This window comes from Aethina tumida, chromosome 3 (assembly GCF_024364675.1).
Source record: "Aethina tumida isolate Nest 87 chromosome 3, icAetTumi1.1, whole genome shotgun sequence".
Classification (NCBI taxonomy): Eukaryota; Metazoa; Arthropoda; class Insecta; order Coleoptera; family Nitidulidae; genus Aethina; species Aethina tumida.
Window position 1 is genome coordinate 35,245,846 of NC_065437.1, and position 26,471 is coordinate 35,272,316.

General features: G+C 34.4%; 1 protein-coding gene across 1 annotated transcript; it reads right to left on the reverse strand.

Annotated features, from left to right (window-relative positions):
* Positions 1 to 394: 394 nt before the first annotated feature.
* LOC109605500 (uncharacterized) lies at positions 395 to 24,560 on the reverse strand. Its single transcript, XM_049964215.1, has 6 exons — positions 24,012 to 24,560; positions 8,772 to 9,043; positions 8,513 to 8,715; positions 8,242 to 8,460; positions 4,676 to 7,110; positions 395 to 1,916 (listed from the first exon to the last, which is right to left on the reverse strand). The coding sequence occupies exons 1-6, from the start codon at positions 24,298 to 24,300 to the stop codon at positions 529 to 531; spliced, it is 4,806 nt and encodes a 1,601-aa protein (XP_049820172.1). The 5' UTR covers positions 24,301 to 24,560; the 3' UTR covers positions 395 to 528.
* Positions 24,561 to 26,471: the final 1,911 nt, after the last annotated feature.

Genomic DNA, 26,471 nt, shown 5'->3' on the forward strand with positions numbered 1-26,471 from the left:
ATCATTCTAGAAAAAGTTTATTTATTACATTGAATTGTAGATATATTTTTTAGAATACACAAAAAATTAAACACAGTTGGATCAAAAGTTCCGAAAATATGAAAAAAAAAAAATAAATTTAAGAGGCGTATTTTCCTCTAGAAAAAACTTGAGGCAAAATATTTATATTTTTGTCACGTATTTTACATGCTCCCAAATTTTGACCACCTATTTTAGAAAACTGTATGTTTAAACTGTTATTACATATTTGCTAAGTGTATAATTATGTATTTTAAATTATGAATGAAAATAAATTTTTGATCATTTTCTATTGTTGAGTGCAATTACTACATACATTTTATTTATTAGAGACTTGCTTAAGCTGTACTATATTTTAGGGTAAAATCAAACAACATTTATTTGCAAATCCAATATATTAATAGAATAACTTAAGACATTTTAAAAATTCTCAACAAAAAGCTCAATTTATATACAATAGTTTAAATAAAAAACTAATGGCTCACAGACTAGATATAATACAAACCCTAATTAAAAAGACGTTTCTAATGTGGGAGGAATTGTACTTTTGTCTTCATTTACACTATAATTACTTGGATCATTGACAGTTTTACTATTACTCTTGTTGTCAACATCGAAGAATTTCGCTCTTTGAGCTCTTAACCTATCAGTGACGGACGCGTACCGTTTTTTATCTACTTGACTGTTTTCTTTATCGGCTTCACTTTTTTGAACAATTGGATATGTTTTAGTTTCTTCATTTTTAAGCGACTCACTAGAATTATTTGAGTTCTCATCTTCCCTACAATCTTCCAGTATTGTAGAAGAGAGCACATCACTTCTAGGATTTGCGAACCGCCATTGAGACCTAGGTGACATTACTTTTAACTGTGGTTTTGGTTTTTCTGGCATGTGTCTTGGTGATTTAGGCGAGTTAAACTTCCGATTAACATAAGTCCTAGGCGATCCACTTAAATCTAAAATATTCATTTCGGGGTTGTTTGATTTGGGAGGAGTTTTAATTAATTCTTTTGAAATTTTTAATTGTTCCACTGCCGATATCTTCTTAGAATTACCCAACAAAACATTGCTCTTTTGTAGTAATAACCGTTTAAAATCTAAACGAGATGTTTGCTGGTTACCCTTTCTGTCTTCGCAGGTGTTACTTGTTTTTATTGAATCTTTTTGAGATTGCTTATTTAATACAATAGGTTCGAGTTTATCAGACTCGGGGTTTTTAATTTTTAGATCTTCTGATTGATCGTCATCAATGTTTAATTTCTTTTTACTTTTATGAATAATGGCATACAATTCATCGTTTGACATAGTACTTTTCTTAGGCGAGAACATCTGATTCTCTAAATTTACTGCCGCCTTTAACCCTTGACTGCTTTTACCGCTTGGTGTGGACGTTTTAAATTCGCCAGAATTTCTAGGATCTATAGGTGAAATTTTCAATTGATCACTTCTAAATTCTAGCACCCTGTGTGGATTAATTTCAGGTACACCAGGTTGTTCACAATAATAATTATGGTGTTTTTGATAATTAACTTGAGGAATTTCCACTGGAATTCCCATCCTTCTATTCATTTGCACAGGATCGTGACTAGTAAACGTGGAATATGGCAAAGGCTGCTGAACATTCTTTGAAAGGAACATATTCCTTCCATCAGGCCTATCTAATCCTCTCGTTATGTCAGGAGTTATCGATCTCTCCGGACTGAGATCCGCTCGTCTGTATTGTACTTCTTGCGGGAGTATCGTGTGGTATAACGGCGAATAGTAACTGGAATTTATCATATGCCTTCTGTTCAGGTCCTCCTCTCTTATTCTTTCGGCGTACATTTCATTTATATCCTGTGACTCCGTTCCTGGACTGAATTGCTTCCGTTGAACGGAAGGTGGTGAGGATACACGGCCTGAAAAAAATTAAATTGGTTGATCTTCAAAGAAAATTTTGTTTTCAAAAATGCTTGTTTTGTTTCTGTATCATTAAAAATGTAAAGAACTGTAGGACAACTTAAAAAGTGGATATGTACTTCACGTCCCTGAATGAGAAAGTGTCAGGATAATTGGAGATTTTTATAACGACGTGTGAAGTGTCCTCGAAAAATTACTAAAGACGGATTTGTGCAAGTGCAAGGACAAAAATTTATTGTGTATCAACAACCATGCAAAAAACAATTCAGTCTAATTCTCACTCCAACTTAAATTATGCAGAAAAGTGTTTTATTACAATACTTACCATTATGTATTCGTTTATATGTAATAGAATAATACACATTATTGGTTTAGTGACACAAAATGGAACATTATCATTTGAATAGTAAAGCGTTTTACTCTTGTTATTCCTACATATTGAAGAGCTATTTATGTTCTGGTATTTGCTGCCGTGGTTACAAAGTATTTTAAGAGCGGTTGGAAACTCTATATTACATATCTACATACAAACATCATATATATTCAATATTCAGTAATTAAATATTGTATGATTTAGTTCAACCATCATAAATAAAATGTTTGTTTTTGCTTTAAATTGTGCTGTACTTACCTTAGTTATTATATCTTGGATATTTGTGTTTGTAAGCGTATTATTATTAGTGAATTGTCCAAGATCGATTGTGCCTTCGAAAAGCAGACATGTGAAAAAGATGTGGGAAGTATTTTAATGAACTTAGTGATGTTAATGTGTGTGTGGTATTAGCAAAAATTAGCACAAAGAGGGAGAAACGTTAAAAATATTTATTACATATACAGTGTACAATAAAATCACAAATAAAACAGTGCATTATTTACAAAAATTCGCATGCGTTATTTACTATACAGTCAAAATGTACATGAAATTATTTACATACATGAACACACAGAAGCATACCAAATTTCATGCAAAGTTTTATCACACATGTTTTAGAATTTCACACACCCATGAAATTTATTATGCTGCATTAAAAAACACCATATTGCAAAAGTGAGATCTAATACAAATAAAAAATATAAATAATTATAGATGTTTATTAATGCCTCGTTAAGAAAATAGATTATTATAATATAGCGGAACTTTTTTGGGTAAAGTCGTATCGATATCATGCACTGAGTTAAACATGTTTTATCTTATTTTAGAACTTAGTAATTCTTACCCTGAAAACAAAATGTTGCAGCAAGAATTTAAGTTTTTGTTTGAAAGCAACATCGGTACTTTTGTTTACTTCTGCTATCTATACATAGTATAGACTAGGAAGTTAGCTCACTGCGAATACTTATATATACAATATTATCAGTATAAAAATAAATTTGGTATTACTTTATCTTGAGATTAAAGGTGAAGTGAGTTACAAGTTATATGCAATTAAAAATAATATATTTCACACACACAGTTAAAAAACGATTAATAAATTATCACAATCTATGAAGTCACAGAAATTTCCCCATAAAAATAATTTTTTAATGTCATTCAAAAACAATTAAATAAATTGATTGATGAAATATATTGAAATGTTATTGTTATAATTGAGTAATCCAAATATTTTATTCCTGACAATATCGTAAACGCATGATTTTAATGATAAATCTCAGTGTTGTAAGTGCTGACTTACCCAATGATCGTGTGCCGCTATATTATTTCTTGAGCATGGCCAACCACCAAAGCGTTTGGCGCGCGAATGCTTCGACCACTGCCGAAAATCATCTTACGATGCCCCTCTTAGGGTGAACGTTCCATCGATTTTCCGACTAGCGGGTGGAAATGCGGACACGTGGCGCACCGCCGAAAATTTTCCGCGTCGGTCGCGGATGCAAGCTGATACTGATGCTGTGTCGCGGACTCTGGGGGGAAAATGGGAAATGTTTACGCGTGACGTAGATGCCGTAGTGCGCCTGTAAGTTCACTCGTAAATCGCACGGTATCGTAGCATTGACTGAATTCGGTCGGTTATGCGGGGGTTGCATCCGCGGGGGAGGCAATGACAACAATGACTGATGATGACTTGGATTGGTGCTCCAGTTAAAAGGTTTTCTAAGAATTTCAGAGCTGTTCTGACTCTACTCGATATTAATGAACTGAGGAAACTAAGGAATGTGTCACATAAAATTTCATACTTAATCATGAAAATTATATATTAATTAGGTAATCTTCGTTTTATGGGTTTCGAAAAATTCCATATTAAATTCAACTTCAACTACTTGTCTTAAAACTATCGACGATCATGCTGTTTAAATTTGAGTGTGATATATTTTGAAAACTATAGAGTCGCGAATGCTACATTTTACTTGTATAAATACGAACAATCACAAGCAACAAACATCTAAGTCTACCAAATCTCAGTGTCAGCAACCGACGCAGAAAGAACTCTAGCCTTATGTTCTAAGGGACTTTTAATGCGAGCAGGTGATGCCAATAGCATTTTCTGAGCATGCTCCTGACTGTAAATATAACACTGACGCTTGCACATCTTGGGGGAAACACTAGGAGGATAATCTATGGTCTCTATTAACAAATCATTCGGAAAATCTTTTTCAAGCGAATTATTTAAAATAGTCTTGTTTAACTTAATACTAGTTTGGACGGGCTCTGGTTTTTCGTTCTCGCATTCGGTGTTTGCGATTCTGTAACTCTGCGTGCGCTTCAGACACCGTGTGCTCTTACTATCGTCTACCTTGTGCGGGGGTTCTTGGGTCTTACCTTTGTCTTGAGCAGGCGTCCGCGTCTGACCGGAATCCTGGATATAAACATAAGCACCTCTAGAATTGGATTTTGGGGACATGGGACGCGTGGTGGGTGCCACTATTGTCGCAGGGGGCATTCTGACAATCTCTGATGTTGGAGATGTGGCTCCATGTACCGCTTTGATTACAAATTTGCCAGGCTGGGGAGAAAGTGGACGGTTAAATTCAGTTACGGGCACGTTGGAAGTGATGCGTTGCTTCTGTGTCTGTTGTATCGGACGAACTGAAGTTTGATTTCTGCGGGCGGGACCGGGGCTTTGTGGTGAAGTTACAGTTTTAACGAACGGTCCTGGTTCGAAGGTCGAGTGAGCAGTCTTCCTTCGACTTAAACTGTCCGAACTATAAACCACTTTACCCTCTGCATCTAACGTTACTCTGGCACCTTGTCTTTTTTTGCGTTCTAGGGAATCCATTGCGGCAAGTTTGGACTCATTTGCAGGTAACTCGTTCAAAGAGACATACTGAACTTCCTTCTTGTCTTCTGGAAGAGGGGTTGGAATAGCCTTCACAGGTTTGGAATATATATCATTGGACTTATTAAGTCCATTGTTGTTGTTCTTAATATCTGTTATGGTGACATATTCACCAAAATCATCATGACATTCATAGGTCTTGTTAGGACTTTTACTATCCCTTCTAGCATAATTCATTACATTCGACTTGATTTTACCCAACATTGAATTTAATGGCAAAAGAGAAGATTTGATAATAGGTTGGCTTAAACTTGTTTTTACAGGCTCAGTTTCCTTGACTATTAGTGTACCACCACTCGGAGATGAAGACCTTATAGACTTGTTGCTTGTGGAAATTATTTTGTCATCAACGTTTTTGTGGTTATTATTTGGCTCGGGACTTGCCTGGTCCATATTCTCCACAGTGGCGTATCCCGTTTGAAGGTTAACGTTAACCAATGACAATTGGTTGTTGTTACTAATTATTCTGGTGCTAGTTAAGCAGTCTTCCACCCTTTGTTTTAAATCTAAGTCTAACTTATCACGGTCAGCATTTTTTGAACCTAAGGCGATCTGATTTACATTATTTAATTCTATTATTCTTTTATCTGATGTTTGTGAGGCACATTCGTCATCACTGTGGGGTGGTGTTATAACACACATGGACGGAATTCTACTAGAATTAATCGTTGTTTTAACTCTGATTCGTTCCGAACCTTCTTGGTCTGACGATTCAGAATATTCACACTCTGAGCTACTTCTTATTCCAGTAGGACTGTTAATAGATTCAATTGGTGAACTAGATGTATTGTGCCCACTGTCAGGTGAAATGTCTCCTTCAGTCTTTTTGTGTATTAAAGCGACAACAATGGGTTTAGTGCTAGTTGCTGGACTTCGTTTAATTGTACCAGTTTTACTGCTAAAATCTTTTTCTATAGTGTTATCTGGCGAAGAATTTTTGTTAGATAGAGAACTCTTTCTCTCAGGAACTGTAGGACCGATTATTAAAGATTTGCTGCTGTCAGCGGCAAGTAATGTTGTGCACACTGTACCTGCGGAGCTGGTAGTAGTCGACGTTGAACCTTTTCCGAACAGTTCGTATTCGTTTTCGGCTGATAATACTGTGTTGTTCGAACCGGAATTGCAAAAAGCTGATGTAAAATGAAGAGGAGTACATGGTAATTCTTCTTCTTTAAGCGTTTTAAGACCACTATCCATGTGGAAGGATGTGTAATACCCTTCAGTGTCACAAGAGTAGACTGAGCTGGTTTCTCCATCTTCATGAAGATCGTGTATTATATCAGGTGTTAGTGTACCCTCACTAGTTACACTTTCGGAGGTTGAGCTATGAACTACATTGAATTTTCTCCTGCTGCTTACAGAACTTGGCAAGTTTAAGGAATTGTCGGAAGTAGTAACCGAAGTAGACTTCGGTTGGGGTGTGGTAGTGATTTCAGATCCAATCGAAGCTCTACCGCTCTCAGAACTAGCACTCCAGTTACCACTTGAAGAATGTGGTTCATCTTTGTTGTCGCCGTTTCTTCGCCTTCGTCTTTGAGATGCCGATTCCCTTAACTTCACAGTGGCAATGTTTGAAGTAGTCATGGCAAGAGGAATGGTAAAGCTAGATTTCTCAGAGGAAGATATCGAAGGGTTTCTATCATGCGTCCGTTTTTTATCCACGTCTCTTGTTCGTTTAGACGAGACCATTTCGTACATGTTTGTATCTGTCGGGGAATCATCTTTAGAATCCCTTTTCGATTCACCGGATTTGTTCATGAATCGATCGTAACGGCTTTTGCCCCATTGCTTCAACGTGTTGAAGTGGGATTTCTTTTCTGGTGAGTCCTTCTTGGAAGAACGCAAAATATCACTGCTTCTACTTCTGCAGACACTTGGTGTTTCTTCAGTCTTTTCATTTTGTTCGGCCGGTTCATCCCTAATAAAGTATTAAAATCGGATTATAGATACTGTATATCATATTCTGACAGTACACTTTGACACTGGAAAAAATTATTACCGAGTAGTGAGCGTTTATACACTTCATTTATGGGACGGTAATTTCAAACAACAATTAATGAATCCGACATGATGACAAAGTTAAGTTTTGTATTTAAAGAAAGAAGTTACATACATATGTAAAGATATGTAATAATGTATGTTGTATATGTAATGGAAGCGTAGAATAAAAATAAAATAAACGTTTAAATTATTTTAAAGTAAAACAAATTTAATATTATAAGCCTATCTAACTATATTTATATTACAGAGTTTATATATATACATTTAAGATGTTAGTACATTCAAATTTATAAAATGACTTAAAATTATGTAGGCAATTTAATTTTTTGAATAACCAGTATTTGTTTTTTTCATTTAAATAGATACTTACTTTTTGAATTTTGCAGACGTAAATTTTGGAACTGTACTTAGTTTGTTATATAAGCCAATCAAAAAAAAAAATGTCCAAACCAATTCTGCCATTAATTTGTAAAGTTGATTATTTCAATTTTTTATATAAAGCCAAAACAATTGTATAATTTTTAAAAGTAATATTTTTGTTGAACATATACGCCGCATGCAAAAAATTAGTAGACTTAAAGTTATCACACTTCAACATGCTCTGAAGGACGGAATTTACATATGTTTGAATATTTGTACAAGTCGTATCTGACTAATTAATTTTACGTGTAATTATGTGACAAGAGCCAAACGAACTGTAGAAAAACCTCATTGAATTTTTTAGAGTTTTGAAGTGCATAATGTGCTGTGTTTTAGTTCATGAACACTCTGGTAATATTTAATCCAGTACATAAGTGAGTTGTTAGTAAACATAAGTTAAATTTATAGATTTAATATAAATTTGACTTAACAAAAATATTGATAGAAACCTTACAGCTTCCTGTGCAATTAATTGATTTCTAATATTAGCAAAAGTAATCTTCTGCCACCAACAAATATTTCGAGGAAAGCTATAAAATTTACCATCATAAACTTAAATAGGTTAATTGCTTTCGATTTTAATGCACTCTTCAAATCACACTTATGTGTCTGTGTACGGTATACATACCCAGCAGTTAAAGCATTCTCAATTTCCTTGTGATCTGTACCAGCTAAGGTATTTCGTCGTCTGTTTCGTGGTCTCCTGCTCTTCGTTCGTCTTTTGATAGTACTATGATCTACATCATTACTGGAAATAATATCACCGTGTAGAAAGGATCTCCTGGATACCGACATCCTATCGAAACTCTTTCCTGAGATGTCCACAGCGACTACCTCTGCAGGGAACCTACAAAAATATTTATTTTTAAAAATAATTTAATCACAAGGAAATTTCATACTTCAAAGCCACAACTTTAAGTTGTTCTTCAGGTGATGGAAGCTTATGGTCGATGCCTTCTGAATCTGATAAATTGGCATCAACTTCTTCACCTTCGATTGCGGTACAATTGGAAGTGATTCTACTAATACCGTCTGGTGTTACTGTTATGTCACCAAGAGCTTCATTGGATGTCCAACGTCTTAATTCTTCCACAGCGGATGGCTAAATAATACAAACAATGATTGTCATCATAGTTTTATCATTTTTATATATCTTACCATATGAGTTTCTATGTCAATATCCACGTTTTTAATCTTCCTTCTTTTAGCACCCAAAACGGGTGTACAAAGGAAAAACCTAGATGAACGGTGACCGTCGCGACGCCATCTGTCTAACTGTCGCATGACGTGCACCGGCGTCTTTGTAGCTGATTCATAGAGAGTTTTCAGTGCCGTTGGTCGAGTTTCCACTGAGAATAGGTTGGAATCTATCGTGTGAGTGGCTTTGTAGTGGTCCTTCAGCAAGGCGAACGTGCTAATATCACTTTCAGCTGTAAAAATAATATAAGACTCAAGTATTACTTCATCCTTCACCACTAAGATGTGCAATTATAAAGTTAATATTGTGTTAAATGAAGTGTGGTTGTTTTATTATAATAATATTAATCTTTAATCATTCTAAATCATTTTTTAACAAATTTTAAATTATTTTGATAATATTAACGTACACAAATATTTTAACCTGTTAAAACATTATTATAAAAATCATCATCCAGTTAATTCATATATTTACATTAACAATCAAAAAACTCTTATATAATTGATTTGTTCTCAGAAACTCAAATGCATATAAATACATTAATCCCACCCCAGAGTACTTTCCCGCTTAACATACGGGCAATGAACACATGTATTTACCTGAACCACCCTGTGACAGTATCAATGCACTCGTTTTATAAATATAAAACAGGATCTGTTTTCTATCAGGCTCGCCAGATTTTCAACGAGCCATCCGAAACAACAATTGGACACATGAGGGTTACTTTTTTAAATGCTTGAAAAGCACATCTGCTTAATTTGAAAAGGGCAGGAGATAGGAATGATTTGGGGTTTCGGTTTCAGATGATGAACTTGACATTGCACAACGAAGATTAATTTAATTCGAGTGTTCTTGAGTCAATTAAAATAATAAAAAAGCGATTGGTAGTCTATTCATGTGGGGGCACACTACCGACATAATAAGTTACAATGTGAGATATTGTCGCGGTACTTAGTTTTTAAAAATTCTTCGTACACACAGTGCCTTTAGTGTTGAATTATTAACCAGTTTAAAAAGCCTTGACTTACATTCGTAATAAATAGAAAACACATGTTTCTTACTAACGAAAAAAGAATATAACGTCTTGACGTAAATGCGATGGGGTGTTGATATAATCAATGACTGCGTGGCTTCCTGTTGGATGGCTGGGGTGATTAAGATCGAAAGGAAATGATGAATCACCTGCGTTCGGTATGGAACTGTAGAAATAATCCATGCAGGGATTAAAGACATAGGAAACACATGCTGTCATCGTTTACCAGTTGACAGAGTTTCTATGAATGCATTTAGTTCAGCAATTTAAATGTTACTTGCAACCGGATGAGTAAATTACCGCTTATGACTCATAACTGTTTTACCTAAAAAGTCACTTAATGCTCAGACGATCAATTTTATAATGACAAACAAATAAAATTTCAATTCAAAGTTCGATTCTAAAAAAGATTCAGTAACCATCTAAGAGAACCACATCAATCCCGTTCAAACTCTCTCAAACATCCTTATGTATATATTAAATTGGATTACAATCCGGATAAAAATAAGCAGCGACGTATTTGTATAAATTACGAATCCAAAAATAATTTCCACTGGAACAAAGTGTGTGTTCTTTTCAAACAGGTGACGTCCTTGAACCCATGCGTCCAGCGGAATGGGCCGTTGCATGCCTGCATCCAAGAAGTATATGGTTTCAAGTGGGCATTTCTTTCTAGGTATTTCAAAACATCGATATTTATCTCAGTTTACACAGTTAATGGTCATATTTTGTTTTGAACGCAAATAGTTGCACTTTTGCAGCCATTATCATCGCAGAACATGTTTGTACTTTACGGGTAACGCTTTTATATCGGCTACGACGAATTTTTTAGTTTTTTTGACGTTGTTGATATGGAATGAGTATCTCAAATTACGTGCAATTTGTTTATCGGAGGAAATGTTTATGGCGTGGCTTTAATTATAGTGGTGCACTAAACGCTTCAAATGAAAAATATTTTATATTTTATTTTTCATATTTCATATTATTTCATATATTCCATATATTTCATATATTCTATATATTCCATATATTCCATATATTTCATATGTTTCATAAATTCCATATATTCCATATACTTCTTATTTCGTATTTCTATTTTAAATTTATTTCATAATTCATATTTCATATTTAATATTTCATATTTCATATTTCATATTTCATATTTCATATTTCGTATTTCATATTTCATATTTCATATTTCGTATTTCATATTTCATATTTATTTTCTATTTTTTGCATGAGTTTTCCACAAAAGTTGAGGTTGTTTCGTTATGGTTTATTTTTTGTAAGAATGACTCAGTTAAAAACACTGGTTGCCAAAATCTTTTTTATAAAATTCAGTTTAGTGATAAAAATTGGATAAACAAAAAGAAACACTGAATGGAAAGTAACAACGAAGAAATAAATTTCCATAGTTTTTCAATATGTCAACAGTATTTACATTGAGCTTGTGGTATAAAGAGAAATCTGTTGGTTTAACTGCTTTCATCTCTAATTAGTATAAATTACATGGAAATGACTAGGCAAAAGCACCAAACTGAAAGCTGACTCCCCTGACTTTTTCAATAACGAAAATCCGTTACTACATATTCATAATTGCATTAAACTATCATAGCCATGACATTCGATAGACTTCATGTGTGTTTTATTATACCAGAAACCTGAAACCGATTACATAGTTTATCACACGATATGTGCAAGATAGTTCCGAGAGGCTTCCTCTTTACGCCTTTAATGGTTTCTTAAGTTGCTGCTGGATCATTCTTATATTCCCATGAAGCCCCAATTTTAATTAAAACGGATGTCTGTCACACTAGTTCTTCGGTTACGCACGTTCTCACAGAACAATATGTAGCCCAATAAAAGCAGACTAATTGTCATGTTTTGGCACGTTATTATTACTCATATGTTTGCTCCGGTTCAAACATTACATTAGATTTGTTCAGTGAATTCATACTCTACCATAGTATAGGTAGGTAGATATACAATTCCAACCTTGGGCCACCCCTTATTGTACGAGACTAAAACTGTGGTAGAGTTTGTGTAACGCACTACAAGGATAATTATCGGATACTTCGTATAATCCTGTTTTGAATGCAAGGGCGGCAAAAACAAGGATTTTTCCACGAACAAATCAGTTGATGAACCGCACGAGGGGTGAGCGCAGTATTCGCCATGCTTTATTTAGAATTATCGTGAACAGCTGCCGGGTTTTAAAAATTATTTGGGTGTGCGCCGCGGCACAACGGCTTTCTTCCTACGGCCCCAACATGAATGAGGACTAATGAATGGAACGAAACGTTTATTTCACTAAAGCGCCAATTGATTTCCACGTACGTTAATATGTGTGTATGTCACGGTGGATTTCTGTGTATTAAAAATCTATTGTGGGCAGATGATTGATAAATGATTTGTGAATTACGGCGCCATGACTCACACAACATGTGATTATTATTAACTTAAAAGACACCACTGCATGGTCAGTTTTAATTCACTGATAAGGGTGTCATATGGCAATGATTAATATATTTTTATTGGTCACCTTTTATCAATTATGTCATTTTTACTTTTGGAACGGTTGCTGTTTTATTAATAAATACTCGTTGGTGAACCTTTAAAAAACTGGTATGAGAATACGGAGACGCCGCTCAGAAACATCATAGGTAAAAATGCAAGAAACAACAGGCCAATGATGATCATGATGATACAGTTATCGTTGATCCATCGTGGTCATTATGCGGAACCACTTTTTTCGAGCAGTTCGCAAGCCGTAAAGGAATGCATAAAAGTGCATTCAAAATTTACTACTGTTCGTAATAAGCTGGTAGCAATTTTCCGATATGCAGATATGAATAATTCAGAGAGCCCATTGTGGGGTCTTCGACCTCTATCATAGATGTCAGCATCTCAGGTTGTGTTAGTGTGGTTACAAGAAACTATACGTGAACCTCCTAATATGGCAGCAACCACTAAAACATACCATTAAAAACTGACAATGCACTTCTTTGTGGAACTCGTTCTGTCTTTGAGTACGTTCCACAAGACGAATTAACAATCATTGCCTGGATGCTGTAAGTGATTTTTACTTTTCCCAGGAACATATTATTTTTTTCGCCCCGTCGTAAAATGATACCGATGCATGGAGGTATTTTATAACAGCCTGTAGTTTCCTTCAATTCGTGATCTCGTATTTTATAAATAATTGGTCATTGTGCTTGTTAGTTGTTATTCATATCGTGCGGATTGTGCGAGTTGCACATCTCTTTGAAATGCAATCGATTCTTGGAAATATGCAAGTCAGTTTACCAGTAAGTGATATTCAAAATAAGCAAGTACTCAGGCGGGGTGGCAGAAAGATTTTGTTACATTGTTCTTCATGAGCACGTACCAACATTCCTTTCGATTAAAAATGATGGAACAACTTATGCACATAAATTATTGCAGTTAAATAAATGAAATTCTTCTTACTACGACAGTGAGTAAGTAATCTTGTAAATTAAACCGTTGATCAATGAATATTGCTAAAGGTTGATGATCTCCCAGATTTTTTCTCAACACGTTTATTTGTTTATTTATTTATGTAGATGAGTACACTATTCCTTCTGTTGTTTATCTTTATGATGCCAATAAATTTGGGTCACGATCTGACATAACTCTGATTTACAAATGGAGGAGTATTTCCTAATGTTTTCAGAACAGGTCAATTGATATCTGCTTATTTAGGATATGTTTCGAAAGAACTATTTATTCTATTAAGTTATCGAAATCGTTATAACACATTAATTAATAAAATTAAATATTAATGGAGAATTTTTAAAATGATAATAAAATTTAGAACATAAACAGTCAAATATAATTTTCCAGCAATTACACTCTCGTTTTACAAGATAATTGTTTTAAAATGCCTCCATTGGTATTAACTCTTAGAAAGTTTATATGAAATACTAGGTGGGGTGAAAAATAAGCCACCATGACCACCAAAATGCGCTTCTATCGCCAAAAAGGTTATGATGCTTTATAGTCCATTCATATTTAGGCCCCAGACCTTAATTTTGTTTTGATAGCCGATTTTTGGTTACGTGTTTGTCATCATGATTTTCGTTCTTTCATAAAACATTATTTTTTGGCAGAAAGCAAAACGGCGAAGGAAGCAAAAGAAAAGTTGAATAAACATTATGGAGTTAACGCTCCTTGAGATTACACTGTGAAATATTGGTTTCGAGAGTTTCATGATGGCCGAAACTCCACTGCCGATAAAGTCCGTAGCGGCGGCTCCTCCGATGAGATAATCATGGATACTCTTCGTGGACTAGCTCGAAAAAGGAAAAACCATCAACAGGGAGTATTACTGCGCATTATTGGAACGATTGAAGGCCGAAATCGCTGCGAAACGGCCTCACATGAAGCGAAAAAACAATTTGTTTTTGCAAGAGAATGCGCCGCCAAACAAGAGCATCAATTAAAGGCTCCAATTGCTTCCTCATCCATTTTATTTGCCAGACTTAGCTCCATCGGACTATTTTCTCTTCGCAAACCTCAAAAGACGGCTCATCAATAAAAAATTCAGCTCGCGGAAGAGTATTTTGTAGACTTCCCGGAAAATTACTTTTCAGACGGGATCAGACAGTTGGAAAATCACTGGAATAAGTGTATCGATCTGAAAGGGGATTACATTGAATAAAATGAAAAAAAAAAAAATAAATAAATAAATAAATAAAAAACACTTGTTTCATTCCCAAGGTGATTACTTTTCACCCTATCTAGTATTTACTCACAAATATCTTTATAAATTTATAAAATGTTAAAATGTTAGTTCTGTAGTTTAATCTAGTATATTGGTCGATGGGGTATACAACATAATGTCAATGTTTGCATAAAGAAAATTTTCTCCGTAATAAAGGAAAATTTCCAAGGAATCCCAATTCATGTAATATTCAAATAAAATATTTCCAATAATTCTAAATATAACGGAACATCGATTTATTTCGTCACTTTCTCTGGCAATCTCCGACTAGGCACGTACTTTCTGGTCTCCTGTACCATTTACGACACTTTTCTAAAATTCAGGAAATGTTCAGTAGTTTCTGTAACAATGTCCTTGAACTTCTAATTTCAGTGTTCGTTGAACTTGATTTTGAAAGAATACGCATGTTGGCAGTGGTAGTGTAGGTTTGTCCAATATTTCAAGACATCGTGGGCGTAGGTGTGTGTGAGCATTTCAATTTCTAATCTGGTTTTACCGTATTCATAATTTACTGGTTGCACACACTGGAAATTTACGGGGTGCTTCGAAATATTACGGCTCGTAAAAATTGTCAATAATGTGGAATAAAATGGGAACAGAAATAATTTAATGCTTTCATAAACGGAGGCGGCATCATTGAAAGCATGAGACTGTTCATTAGGAATTTACATCGGGTTTCATTTAAGAAACGAAGAACCATAAATGTTGCCGGTTTACTGCTTTAAGCTCGATGTTTCTTTATGCAAAGCCGTATTACTCGTAATAAGTAAAGATGCATGTTTTGTGGGATTTCAATTACTAGCAATATCTCGTAAATTACAAAAATATGAACACTAAAGCGATTTTAATTAAGGTTATGATGCAACTATAATATTGTTTTTATTGGTTAATGAATGTCTGGAAATGAGGCTGCATCTGTATTTTTTCATTACTTGTTATGCATTTATGTATTTGAAAGGATTTCTGTTTTTCGAGAAGATCCACCCAAGAAAATATCATATAGTGCACCTTTTAAAAGCTACTATTTTCAAGGGAGACTCATAATTTACATAGCTGGTATACCTACGTCTTCTGGTTTGAACTGTGAGTTATATTCTTAGCTTACTGTACCGAAGAGTGTTATAAATAGACACGTTAACTGCAAATATACTTCATTTATTTGAACGTCTTAAATTAGAGAATAATTATTGTGGTCGTAAAAGAGGGCCTCAACTTGGTTGAAATTCCTTCTAGGCGAGACACAAAACACTACAGATATTTATGGTGTTTATCTAGATGATGTATTTTATATTTTGTCATTCTAAAAATTTTGAAAAATATATGTAAGTATAATAGACAATTATTTTAGTGTAATGCCATCTGGGAAATCTGACATCCAATTGCTTGACAATGTTTTCCTTACGTGAACAATAAATTCTATAAACTCAAAATACCAAATATGTTATAGTAGTTGCTGATGATTACTCCCCATGTAAATTGTTGACCATTAGCATAATTGACATTAGATAATCTAACGTGTTCCGATGACAATAACAAGAACCTGCCCAGAAAATCAGATATTCCAACATCACCCGGCCTTCAGACGTGAACTTGAAGATAGACAGAACCATGGCAACGTAGCAGACACGTAGTATGGTAGTATCTGGTGGGCAGAATGCCTGAGGTGGGTACGACCGGCTCCAACAACCCATAAATCCAGGACCGCATTCACCAAAACCACATGTGTGAATCATGCCATGTTATATAATGTGCGCTTCCTTTTTACCACCGAACGAATTTTTTCCCGTCCGCGGATTCTCGAATGGGGTTCAGCGACATTGCCTTTCATTATGTCGGTTCATTGTTTGTTTAATGGACGCAGTCGTAAAACATTTCATTGAATTTCATGGTGTGGTGTTTTATGGGATTTTGAGGTTTGCGAAAAACCGTGACCTCAGAGTTAATAACCCCCCCAGTTAATTGGCGATGGCATTTTAATTAAAACTGGACGATCGAAGTGACGGACCAAATAGGATTTGACTTGATAAAAACCGAACTTCAGAAGAGCAAATGAACATAAATGTGTTATTAAGATAAGAGAGGTGTCGATGATAAGAACTGACGGTGGAATCAAAATTGCCGCCGACAGTTTTTAATGGGTGGTCCTCAAGACCTAATCGCTGAATCATTCGTTATCTTTAATGAAAGCCGAGACTTTTTACGTGGATGTTTAAAAGAAAACAACTGCAGTCGTGCATTAGTTGGATTAATCACATTACAGATCTCTCAGTGAAGAAATTACGTACCTGCATCTTCCTTTTATTTTATCCTTTACTTTAACTGGTGATGCACGTAATTGAAAACGTGAAGCGATGGTAATATCAATAACGATTAATTCAATGGTAATGAAAGGAAAATGTATAATCTTCCTTTTCAGTTTCCTTTCATCGAGAATGCAACTCATGCGAAATAACAAGATTATTAATTAGATTAATTCATGTAGGTGCACCAAATTTAAGTCCGTTTGTTTTATTTTAGTCAATGATTTCATCTCGGTTTTTTATATTTGAGAAAGTACAGTTTAAATTGCAAAATCTGCCGGAAAGGTCCAAGTTTAAAACGATAGTTAGCGACGACAAAGCGGCGACGTTGTCCAATTAAATTTCCGCGAATCCAGATCATTTGCGTTGGAAGTCCTATTAAAATTTTTTCATCTTTCTAACTGCCTGTGAATGGTGTTTGCGTAACTTGTTTCGTTGCTGTTACAAAATGCATCCATTGCAACATACCGCTAAAAGTACCGCTCCTCGACTTACCATATTTGGTACGGGTTTAAGACCAAATACGAGGATGAGGCTGACCATATGGTACCCCGGAATATTATCATTCCTTCATTGTTTTTTAATCGCGGCTGAGTTTGGCGACCCTTCAGCTTCTGACAAATACACTTTTTGTACGCGTCTCGTTGATTGGGCGTCAATGTACGAATACTGGCTGATAACTGGCCAGGCCTTTCATAAAATATGTACGTTTTGTTTGTGTTTATGTGTGTTTTATAGGATATACACGTTTTATTTATGTTCGGCCGGAATAACTACAGATTGTAGTTCGAACATGTTTGTTTTTGATTAAATTTCTAACAAATAAGGCGTGGGCCTTCCTGAATATCATGTTATAGAGATCTGGTAGATAAACCACCAACACCTACCTTAGATTGTTTGTTTTACAATATTTCAGATACGAGTAAAATAATATTTTAGTTCCCCATGCCAATACAAGGTTAAATCGATGTTGCATTAAAACTTTAATTGTGGGAAAACGACTAGTGTAATTTTACTTTGTTTTGGCACATTAACACGTAAAATCCATTATGTAGTGTACTAATAAAATTTTGTAAAACCATCAACCCTTTAATTTATGACCGCAATTAAATTCGTGGAATGTGATCAAAATCAGAAATTTGGAACTCAGCTGGTCAATTTACAGTTGACAGGTGTACCAAATTATACTAGTGAAGGGCTGTTCACCTGATACAATTAATAAAGGAATTAGGTAATTGGGGTCCAGACGAAATGAATGTACACAAAAATGTAAATAAGCATCAAGCCAGACATTATGGAATTTTGATTAAAAAAAGAGTAAAAAAGTGTGTCAACAATTTTATCGACAAAAATTGAGTTAGTAAGTGCGTCTCTTCATAAATATGTTAAACTGCAAAAAAATGAACGAAGCAATGAATAAATTGTTGCAGAACATGACATAAATATGCAGTCAAATTTGCCGAAGGAATGCTGGACTGGTTTTTAAATAAGGTAGCGGTTTAATTTTGGGATTTTACAGCTTTCACACAGTATTTTCCGGATCATTCATGACAAAGTGACATTTTTATAAGAGTTCTATTTTTATACGTATTAATTTTGTAACATATGACCCAACACGTATTTTCACATTTCCGTCGTAACTTACCGAAATAGTAAACTGTAACGTGACATTTACAAGTAACTTTCCATATTTGATTATCCGCACATGAACATGTTTTGTACAATTTCCCAATTGGAGATGTGAATTTTATGTGGGTCTTATGTAACATGTTCTTGATTATATTTTGAAAAGGCGAAAGCGTGTAATCCAAAACTACACGCATGACCATTTGCGTTCTATTTGTTATTTGTTTAAAAACCTGTTCAAATACAAGGATATACGCTAATAGTTCTTGTGAAAATATTTGGCTAAAGAGAAACATAGTTTCAGAACCATCAAACCATTCCAAATTAAAAATTTCACCGTTACTGTTATATTATTCTTATTCCACAATTAATTATTATAATTTGGTTTTTACAGTTTAGTGTTAATTGCTTTGAAGCAGAGGAAGTAACACTTTATTCTTAGTGTTATCTTTAACTACTTAAGATTCCACAAGTTGCTTCTGGTAATGTTATCAGCTAATATATTCCATGAACTGGTTATTGTATCCACACGTTTTGATTGCAAGTTAATTAAAACAATCTGTAAAAACTATTTTGCATTACCCACGTAGGTTACACACCTTTAAAATGGTATAGAATTAGGAAGTAACAGAAAAGAAAAAGTTCATTGTCCTTATATCTATTTTGAGGTAGTACCCCAATCCCATTACTTCCGTACCGACTCAAAAGAGAAACTCATGGGTTCAAAGAATTGGCAATCGTGTGATAAAACCATCGACAACAGACCAATTGTATTCGGCCGATGGAAGTGTGAATCGGATGAAAAAGGTTCGTGGATACCTGAAAGGCTGCAGGTCCAACTGTGCCTGTGTGAAACCAGACTGGGCGTGAATTTCAGAGTCCTCGACCAAGTTGCCGGGAAAGAATGCGCCTCGAAACGGGCGTAAAAGCTTATTAGGGGACTTTAATGGTTGTTTCAAGGAACGAGCTCTTCAGGTATTTTAAGCGGCGTGAAGGAACTGGAACTCACTTGTAGTATCTTACTATTTGTGTATGCACGTACAGAAGATTTTCGGATTACTTAACAGGTAGAAATGAGACAAGTTGTAAAGTTGATTGAAATAGGTATAAAAATGTATTACCTCAATTCTAGAATAATAAACTTTTAGAACTTTTAATTAAAGAATAAAATTGTATTTTCTACTTCTGACGAATTTAAATTTCTACATCTGTATTTCCATGCCAAAATGAATGACTAAAATGTAAAAAATAAATATCTTTCAATTAAGTCTCCGTTACCATTAAATATTTAAATAATTCGTCATCAGAATTTCCGTATTTAATATGTTAAAGCATATAATCGTATCCGTGGCAAGGGACAAGTGTTTCACCGTCGACTATTACAATATGTGTCCCCTAATGTGCGTTAATCCAAAACGTAAATGGCATGCACATGTCCGTCCATCTGACCATTCGGCTCTTTGTTGGTAGAATGGAGGGTTTCTACGACCGTTGCTGGCTTACCTTATGCCCTTTTTTCCTGTGTAACGGTCGTGTGCACTTGCGTAATTTTTTGTATACAGAACAAACGGAAAACATAATGAATATGACTATTAAATATGTAAATTTTTCATTTGTTTTTATTAATATTTTTTGTTGTTGGAAATTAATAACACAAGAAAATAGATATTAAAAAAATATTGAATGTAATAATTTTAAAAGATTTAAAAGTGTAAAATGGAATTTCATAAAATAGCTAGCTTAATTGGGTACACGGTAAATATTTATTTATGTATAAATATTTAAAATACTTATATTTGTATATTTATGGCAAGATAATATATTGATATTACTATCTCCTTTCCGTGTATTCAACTTTTTTAATACGGTTTTTTAAAATAAAACATGCTAGTATGTTATTTGTATTAAAATAAATATTTAAACTGAATTGAAGTAAATATATTATTTACTTTTAATTACAGTTTACATTATACAAAAAAATATGCCAATAATTTTATCAAATATAAGCAGGCACAATTTGACATAAATTAAAATTTGTTAATCTTTTTAATTTTTGGGAAATAATTTTATATTTATTTGCCAAATATTTACGTGCATTTATTTTTTACGGTTTTGATTTTTAAATAAATATTTGCATTTATCGAATAGAAATATTTTTTTTATGGAAATATTTGTATTTTTTGAGAATTCCATAGAAAATAGATAATTCTATTATTCCTTTAAATTACATAAACATAATAAACTCACCAATATTTTTGTTAATTTTAATTTGTATTTACTAGTATATTAATCATTCTAATGCGTATAGATAAAAATAAAAGATTCTGGTTTATATTTATACATTATATCTTGTCAATAAGAAAACAACTTTCAATCGAGAAAGGGATAGTAAAATCCAAATTAACTATTAAACTATGCCAATAAAGATACAGAAATATATCAGTGACATTTATTAGAAATAAACCTAACTAAGCTTCAGTAGTTGGATAATATTTTACCATGTAACTTTCTACGCAATCAAAACAAAGTTGGTATCGTTCTCTAGGTATCTCTTCATAGTTTATTGTTATCGTATAAGCCCTTCGAGCGATGCAACGACTCGTTGATAAACTATCGAGAAACAATAAATATCTCACTCAACCGCCACCATTCCGGATCGCAGTCTTTTCCTCCACCATTCTTCTTTTGTATCGGCAACATCTAAAACCCTGAAGTGTCGACCGTAACAATAACTATTAAGTGCGGAAGGACAAACTCGTCTGACAAAAGAAAAACAAAAAGAAACGTTCATAATCAATATAATGCAGTAACACACTTAAATTTCAATTCAAGCAACGTATCGATTGTTGTGGTGGATTCGTTATGGACTCAGCCCACCCACGATTCATATTCACCGAAACGGTTTCCAATAAAAGTCGTAAAAGTTTGATGCATTCGGTTTCTCCACGGGCGTTTTCCTCTGGGAAATGCGTTTGGTGTAGAAATTACCCGATGTTTTATAAAATCGAAGCCGGAGGCGAATGCAAAATCTGACATATTGTAAAACCATCAAAATGTAACCGAATGGAATTTATACGACTTACTTTTGGAAGAAAGTACTATAAAGTAAAATAAAGAACAAGTGACATTGCTCCAAAGTGGTTCTTTGTAGAAGTAAATGGTTAACGAGGGTAAAACAAATGGTTTTAATAGTGATTGACACTTGTGATAAACAGATGTAAGAATCCATTTGCCCTAATCCTATTCAGTTCCCATTGTACTGCTCTTTTATAAAAAGCCAACTGTAAATATTTACCATCCGATTTATCGATTTGTTCCATGATCCATTACAAATAACGCACTTCTTATTCTATTTTAATGTCACAATTACAAAAAATCAACTCGTACCCGTTATTTTTGACCGTCAATTAATTTAAATGCATTTAAATAGACCGGAAACCGTCTGTACATCCGACATCGGTAATCTGGGATGCGTAAAGCTATTTTAAGTTGTGCCATCGTACGACAATACAAAATTGATCGTTTGAATTTGAATTGACTTTGCATAGTAAATTGCATTGTGTTTGTGCCGCTGTCCACAAATGGAACCTCAACAGCCATACAATGTACAATAAAAATATCGCACGTATTTGCAACAGTTCATTCATTTGTAATACTGGCGTCTTGCTTGCTTTTATGGGTGTTATGCCAGGTAAATATCTAAAATTTACTGTTCAGTCGGTGTCGGAAAACCTTTTTTGGACACGCAACTGTACCTGTAATAATTAAATTTGTGTAGTGGTTTTTGATTGAGGAAACATTTGTGTTTACCTTGTCCCACTTCGAATAATTATCTGAATGGTATCTATTTCAATAGGTTACAATTTTATAAATCGTTTTAATTTCTTACAATAATGTAATATCAAATTATTGAATCGTACAATACAATAATAGCAATCAAAACACTTCCAACCGATACAGAGAAACGGCAATTAATTAATTGCAGAACGATTACACACAAATAAATATTTGCGCAAAATAGATAATCATCATTTCTATTTACCAAGACTGTTCAGCATGGAAATCAATTACGAGGAAGATATACAGATAAGGTGCAAGTAATACACCACATTCATCATTCATCCATATTCTCAATTTAAGTTAAGTTCTCTCGTTAAGATTAATTGAGGTCACGGGATGTAGAGGCAGTTATGAGTAATGTTAATTAAAATTACGAAACTAGGAAAAACGTCTGTCAGGCTTTTAACAAGGTGAATAAATATTAATAACACAGAGCTCCATCAACTTCATTCCCAGGCATCTCCAATATTTTTAAGAGGCACACATACGAACTATTTATTACTGTTGTGTTTGTCGATTTACTTAGTACCCTATTGGGTCTAATGGAACTTCTGGTAAAGCCTCCTATTCATACTGATCGGAACCAATCCACGAAACAAAAAACATTAATCTCGTCGAATAGAATCCGTTGTTTATCTTTGGTCGGCTGTTACCGACCCCAAGGTACCAGTTTACCTGTACAGCCTCGCAGCCTTGGTTCTCAATCCTCAATTGTTGTCTTACAGTTAACACCGCGTTCTTTATTCTCTACACTTTTAACTTTAGGCGACCTTCAAAGTATCACTTCCTTTTTTACGTGCGTCGAATTAGCTTGAAAACCGTAATAATACGACATCCGAGTGTTTGGTAAATTTAGACCGCCTGCAGTTTCCAGTCTGCTCTTTGTTGGGTATTATTATACTAATATTTGCTGAGAAAAAATGAAAGAACTTCTTGTAGTACCAGGTTTTCAAACAGGAAACGGTATAGGTATTTTATTGTTAAGCAATCACAACTATCAGGTCTGAAAGTTTCTATAATTATAAAAAATTAATTTTGTATTATTTATGAAAGACGTTTTATTATCTGGTTGGTGTACAATTTGGCCTTGTACTTCAATAAACACGCAAGTTATCTGGAAAGTTAAAAATAGTTGTAGTAAAAGTCTTAAATTAACAAATATTTTACATATACAAATATTTTTATATATCATTATAAAAATGTCTATAAATCAGTGAGATGTATTTAAATTTGTTTACCAAGATTTTAGTCGTTATTTGGCTTAAATTATATAAATTAAACAATTAATTAATCCTGAAATCTAGAATAAATTTAATGTGGTAGATATTCATTCCATCTGAAATTTGTTTAGGTATTATGATTCCGTAACATTTATAAAATATTATATGATCATTTATAGTCGGTCTGGTATACATTTGGAATAGTTGGATAAAGAGGAATATTTTTAAGAAATTGAAACGTTATTTGATAGGATAACATAATAAATTGATGTCGTTCCATTTTTTGAACACTTTGATCTTGATGTCTGCGGCTTGAAAGAGTTGTTTGATGAAGGTACAAAAGAAACGATTCAAGGTCGGCGTACAATAAAAGAAAGTCGGACAATTGGATTTACATGAGGGCTGTGGGAATGCGCTTGAGGTAAATCGACACTTACGAACTGCAACTTTCTTCGGATCGTATCGTGCGACCTTCTCTTCCAGGACAGTAATTTTCTTCTTGATCTCCTCCGATCGTTTGTTGATGTCTTTGAATTGGTCACCCAATTCCGTGAAGATGTCATTGGCGACCAAGACCAGGGAGGCGAGTTGTCGTAGTGCATTGCTAAGGGTGTTGTTAGTAACGGCGATCAATTCATTATCGTTGACCAGCGGTGTACCATCCTCGTCGAATAAACTGGTTCTGCTCAGGTATTTGGGCTCGATTATGCGCTGCACAAACGGCATTTTTCACGTCACACCATTTCACTAAAAATTTTTTCGGAAATTTTTCGCGCCACTCCACTTCGAAAAACGACGCGGTCCGATATTGTTATTGTTCAGCACATTTTCGTTTGTGCGCGCCACTACGGTGCGCGGGGCCTCTTTGCTCGATCAGTTACCGGTAACAAATACTGGCGGAGCATTTGATGGTACACCGGGCGGCTATCCTTCGTGGGAACGGACTTCCCGCTGGTGGTTTTAAATTCACGAGTCTGCGCACTTCACTGGCTGAAAGGTTTATTCATGTTTTACCTGGAGCACAGAGTCTGAACGGATTTCATTCCAGTGACATCTGTCAGACGGAGACAAAAGTTTTCATTGGTCGCCTAAAGTTCTATGTTTCAAAGCCACCATATGTTTCTGTGTATGGATGAAGATGGCAACACTGATTTTACACAAATCACTAAACTGAATTTAAAATTTATTTTTTATTTAAATATTTATTTAATATAATTAACTAATAAGTCAAATTAATATCTGACTATTTGTAAAAATATAAGATATTATTTAAGTGAATTTTTTTAAAAATATGTATACCAACTGCACAATAATCCAAAAAATACGAGGGTGGCCTGAAAAGTTTTTTTTTTATTTATTTTTCTTCATAGTCTCTTTGTAACTCCAAACACTTCTCACAGCGATGCTCCCACCTCTCCAACCCATCCAAAAAGTACTCGGCGTTTTTTTCTGAAAAATAATTGATTACAAACGTGAGGCCTCCACATTTGACAAAAATCTTCGTTCTCCGAGCGCAATTTTTAGATGAGGGAACAAAAAGAAGTTGTTTTGGTCTAGATTTGGCGAATGGTCAAGCAGTTCAAACCGTAATTCGTGGATTTTTGCCATGGCAATCACCGAGGTGTGAGACGGTACTTTCAACTTGTCAAGTAATGATGCGTAGTATATTCCTGTAATGGTTTTTCCTTTTTGAAGATAATCAAGTTTTTGCTTTTTGGAGCCGGTTCCTTCTTTGCAGTCCACTATTTTTGTTTATGGCGTATAATGGTGTATCCAAATTTCATCTACAGTAATTAATCGGCACCAAAACTCGGACTTATTGCGCCTAAACTGCGTCAACAGAGCATTGGAAATTTTCATTCGAACACGTGAGCAAATTCGGCACCCAACACACGGACAGCTTTCTTATGTCTAAATCTTGATTTGATATGCGACAGACACGTTCTTTGGGCATTTTCATTACCTCTGCTATCTCTCTCACTTTAATTCGGCGGTCATTTAACTCTATTTGGTGAACTTTATCAATGTTATTGTCAGTAGTTGCAGTTTTTGGACGTTCCGATCGTTTATTGTCGCCCAAGCTCTCACGGTCACATTTAAATTCAGCTGCCCAAAATTTCACTGTGATAAGTGATGGTGCAGAATCCCCATACACAGAGTCGAACTCATTTTTGATTTGCGTAGGCGTATTGCCTTTCAAAAACTAAAATTTAATAACAGCTCGAAACTCTATAACCAAAACTTTGGTGAGTAACTGTCAAAAGATGCACAACTACGTTCACTAGTCTTTATTGACGATTGCCGTCTTCTGTGGGTTGAGGTCGGAAACTTTTCAGGCCACCCTCGTATGATATCAAAGTTTTAATAAACAATACAATACAATTAATAAAACAAAATGAATTAAAATTAAAAATAAACAAAATATTAACCACTACATTCTTCCAATCAGTACTTGGTCGGTCCATTCCTTGATCTATGAACCCTCCTTGAAATACTCAAAATAAATCAACCAATTAATTCTTAATTCTTAGCTCGCATTCTTCTCTTAGGTAAATTGGTCTCTGAAGACAAATGTGTTCAATTGGATTGCAGTCTGGTGAGCGCGAGGGCCACCGCATCAGAGTAATATCATGTTTTTACAATGCCAAATGTATAGTATATTGCACTGTTACAAAAATGAAATCTGGTCTAAATTCTTGAGCAAATGGAATAATAATTGGTTGAGTAACCAATTCGTAATGTTGTCGAGCGTTCATACTTTCTGAGTTTAATATGAGCAACTGCTTGTAATTCCATCTAAACTGTTACAGTTCAAGTACGGTTATCCGAATGATATAATGTGTACCTAGACTCATCTCTTAACAAACAATTATGCCATTGAGGTGCAATCCATAGTC

Coding starts and splice junctions, on each gene's coding strand:
- LOC109605500 (XM_049964215.1), bottom strand. CDS start 24,300: ATGCCGTTTGTGCAGCGCATAATCGAGCCCAAATACCTGAGCAGAACC. Junction 8,461..8,512: donor CTTAAAGTTGTGGCTTTGAA/GTATGAAATTTC, acceptor ATATTTTTGTAG/GTTCCCTGCAGAGGTAGTCG. Junction 7,111..8,241: donor GAGAATGCTTTAACTGCTGG/GTATGTATACCG, acceptor ATACTTTATTAG/GGATGAACCGGCCGAACAAA.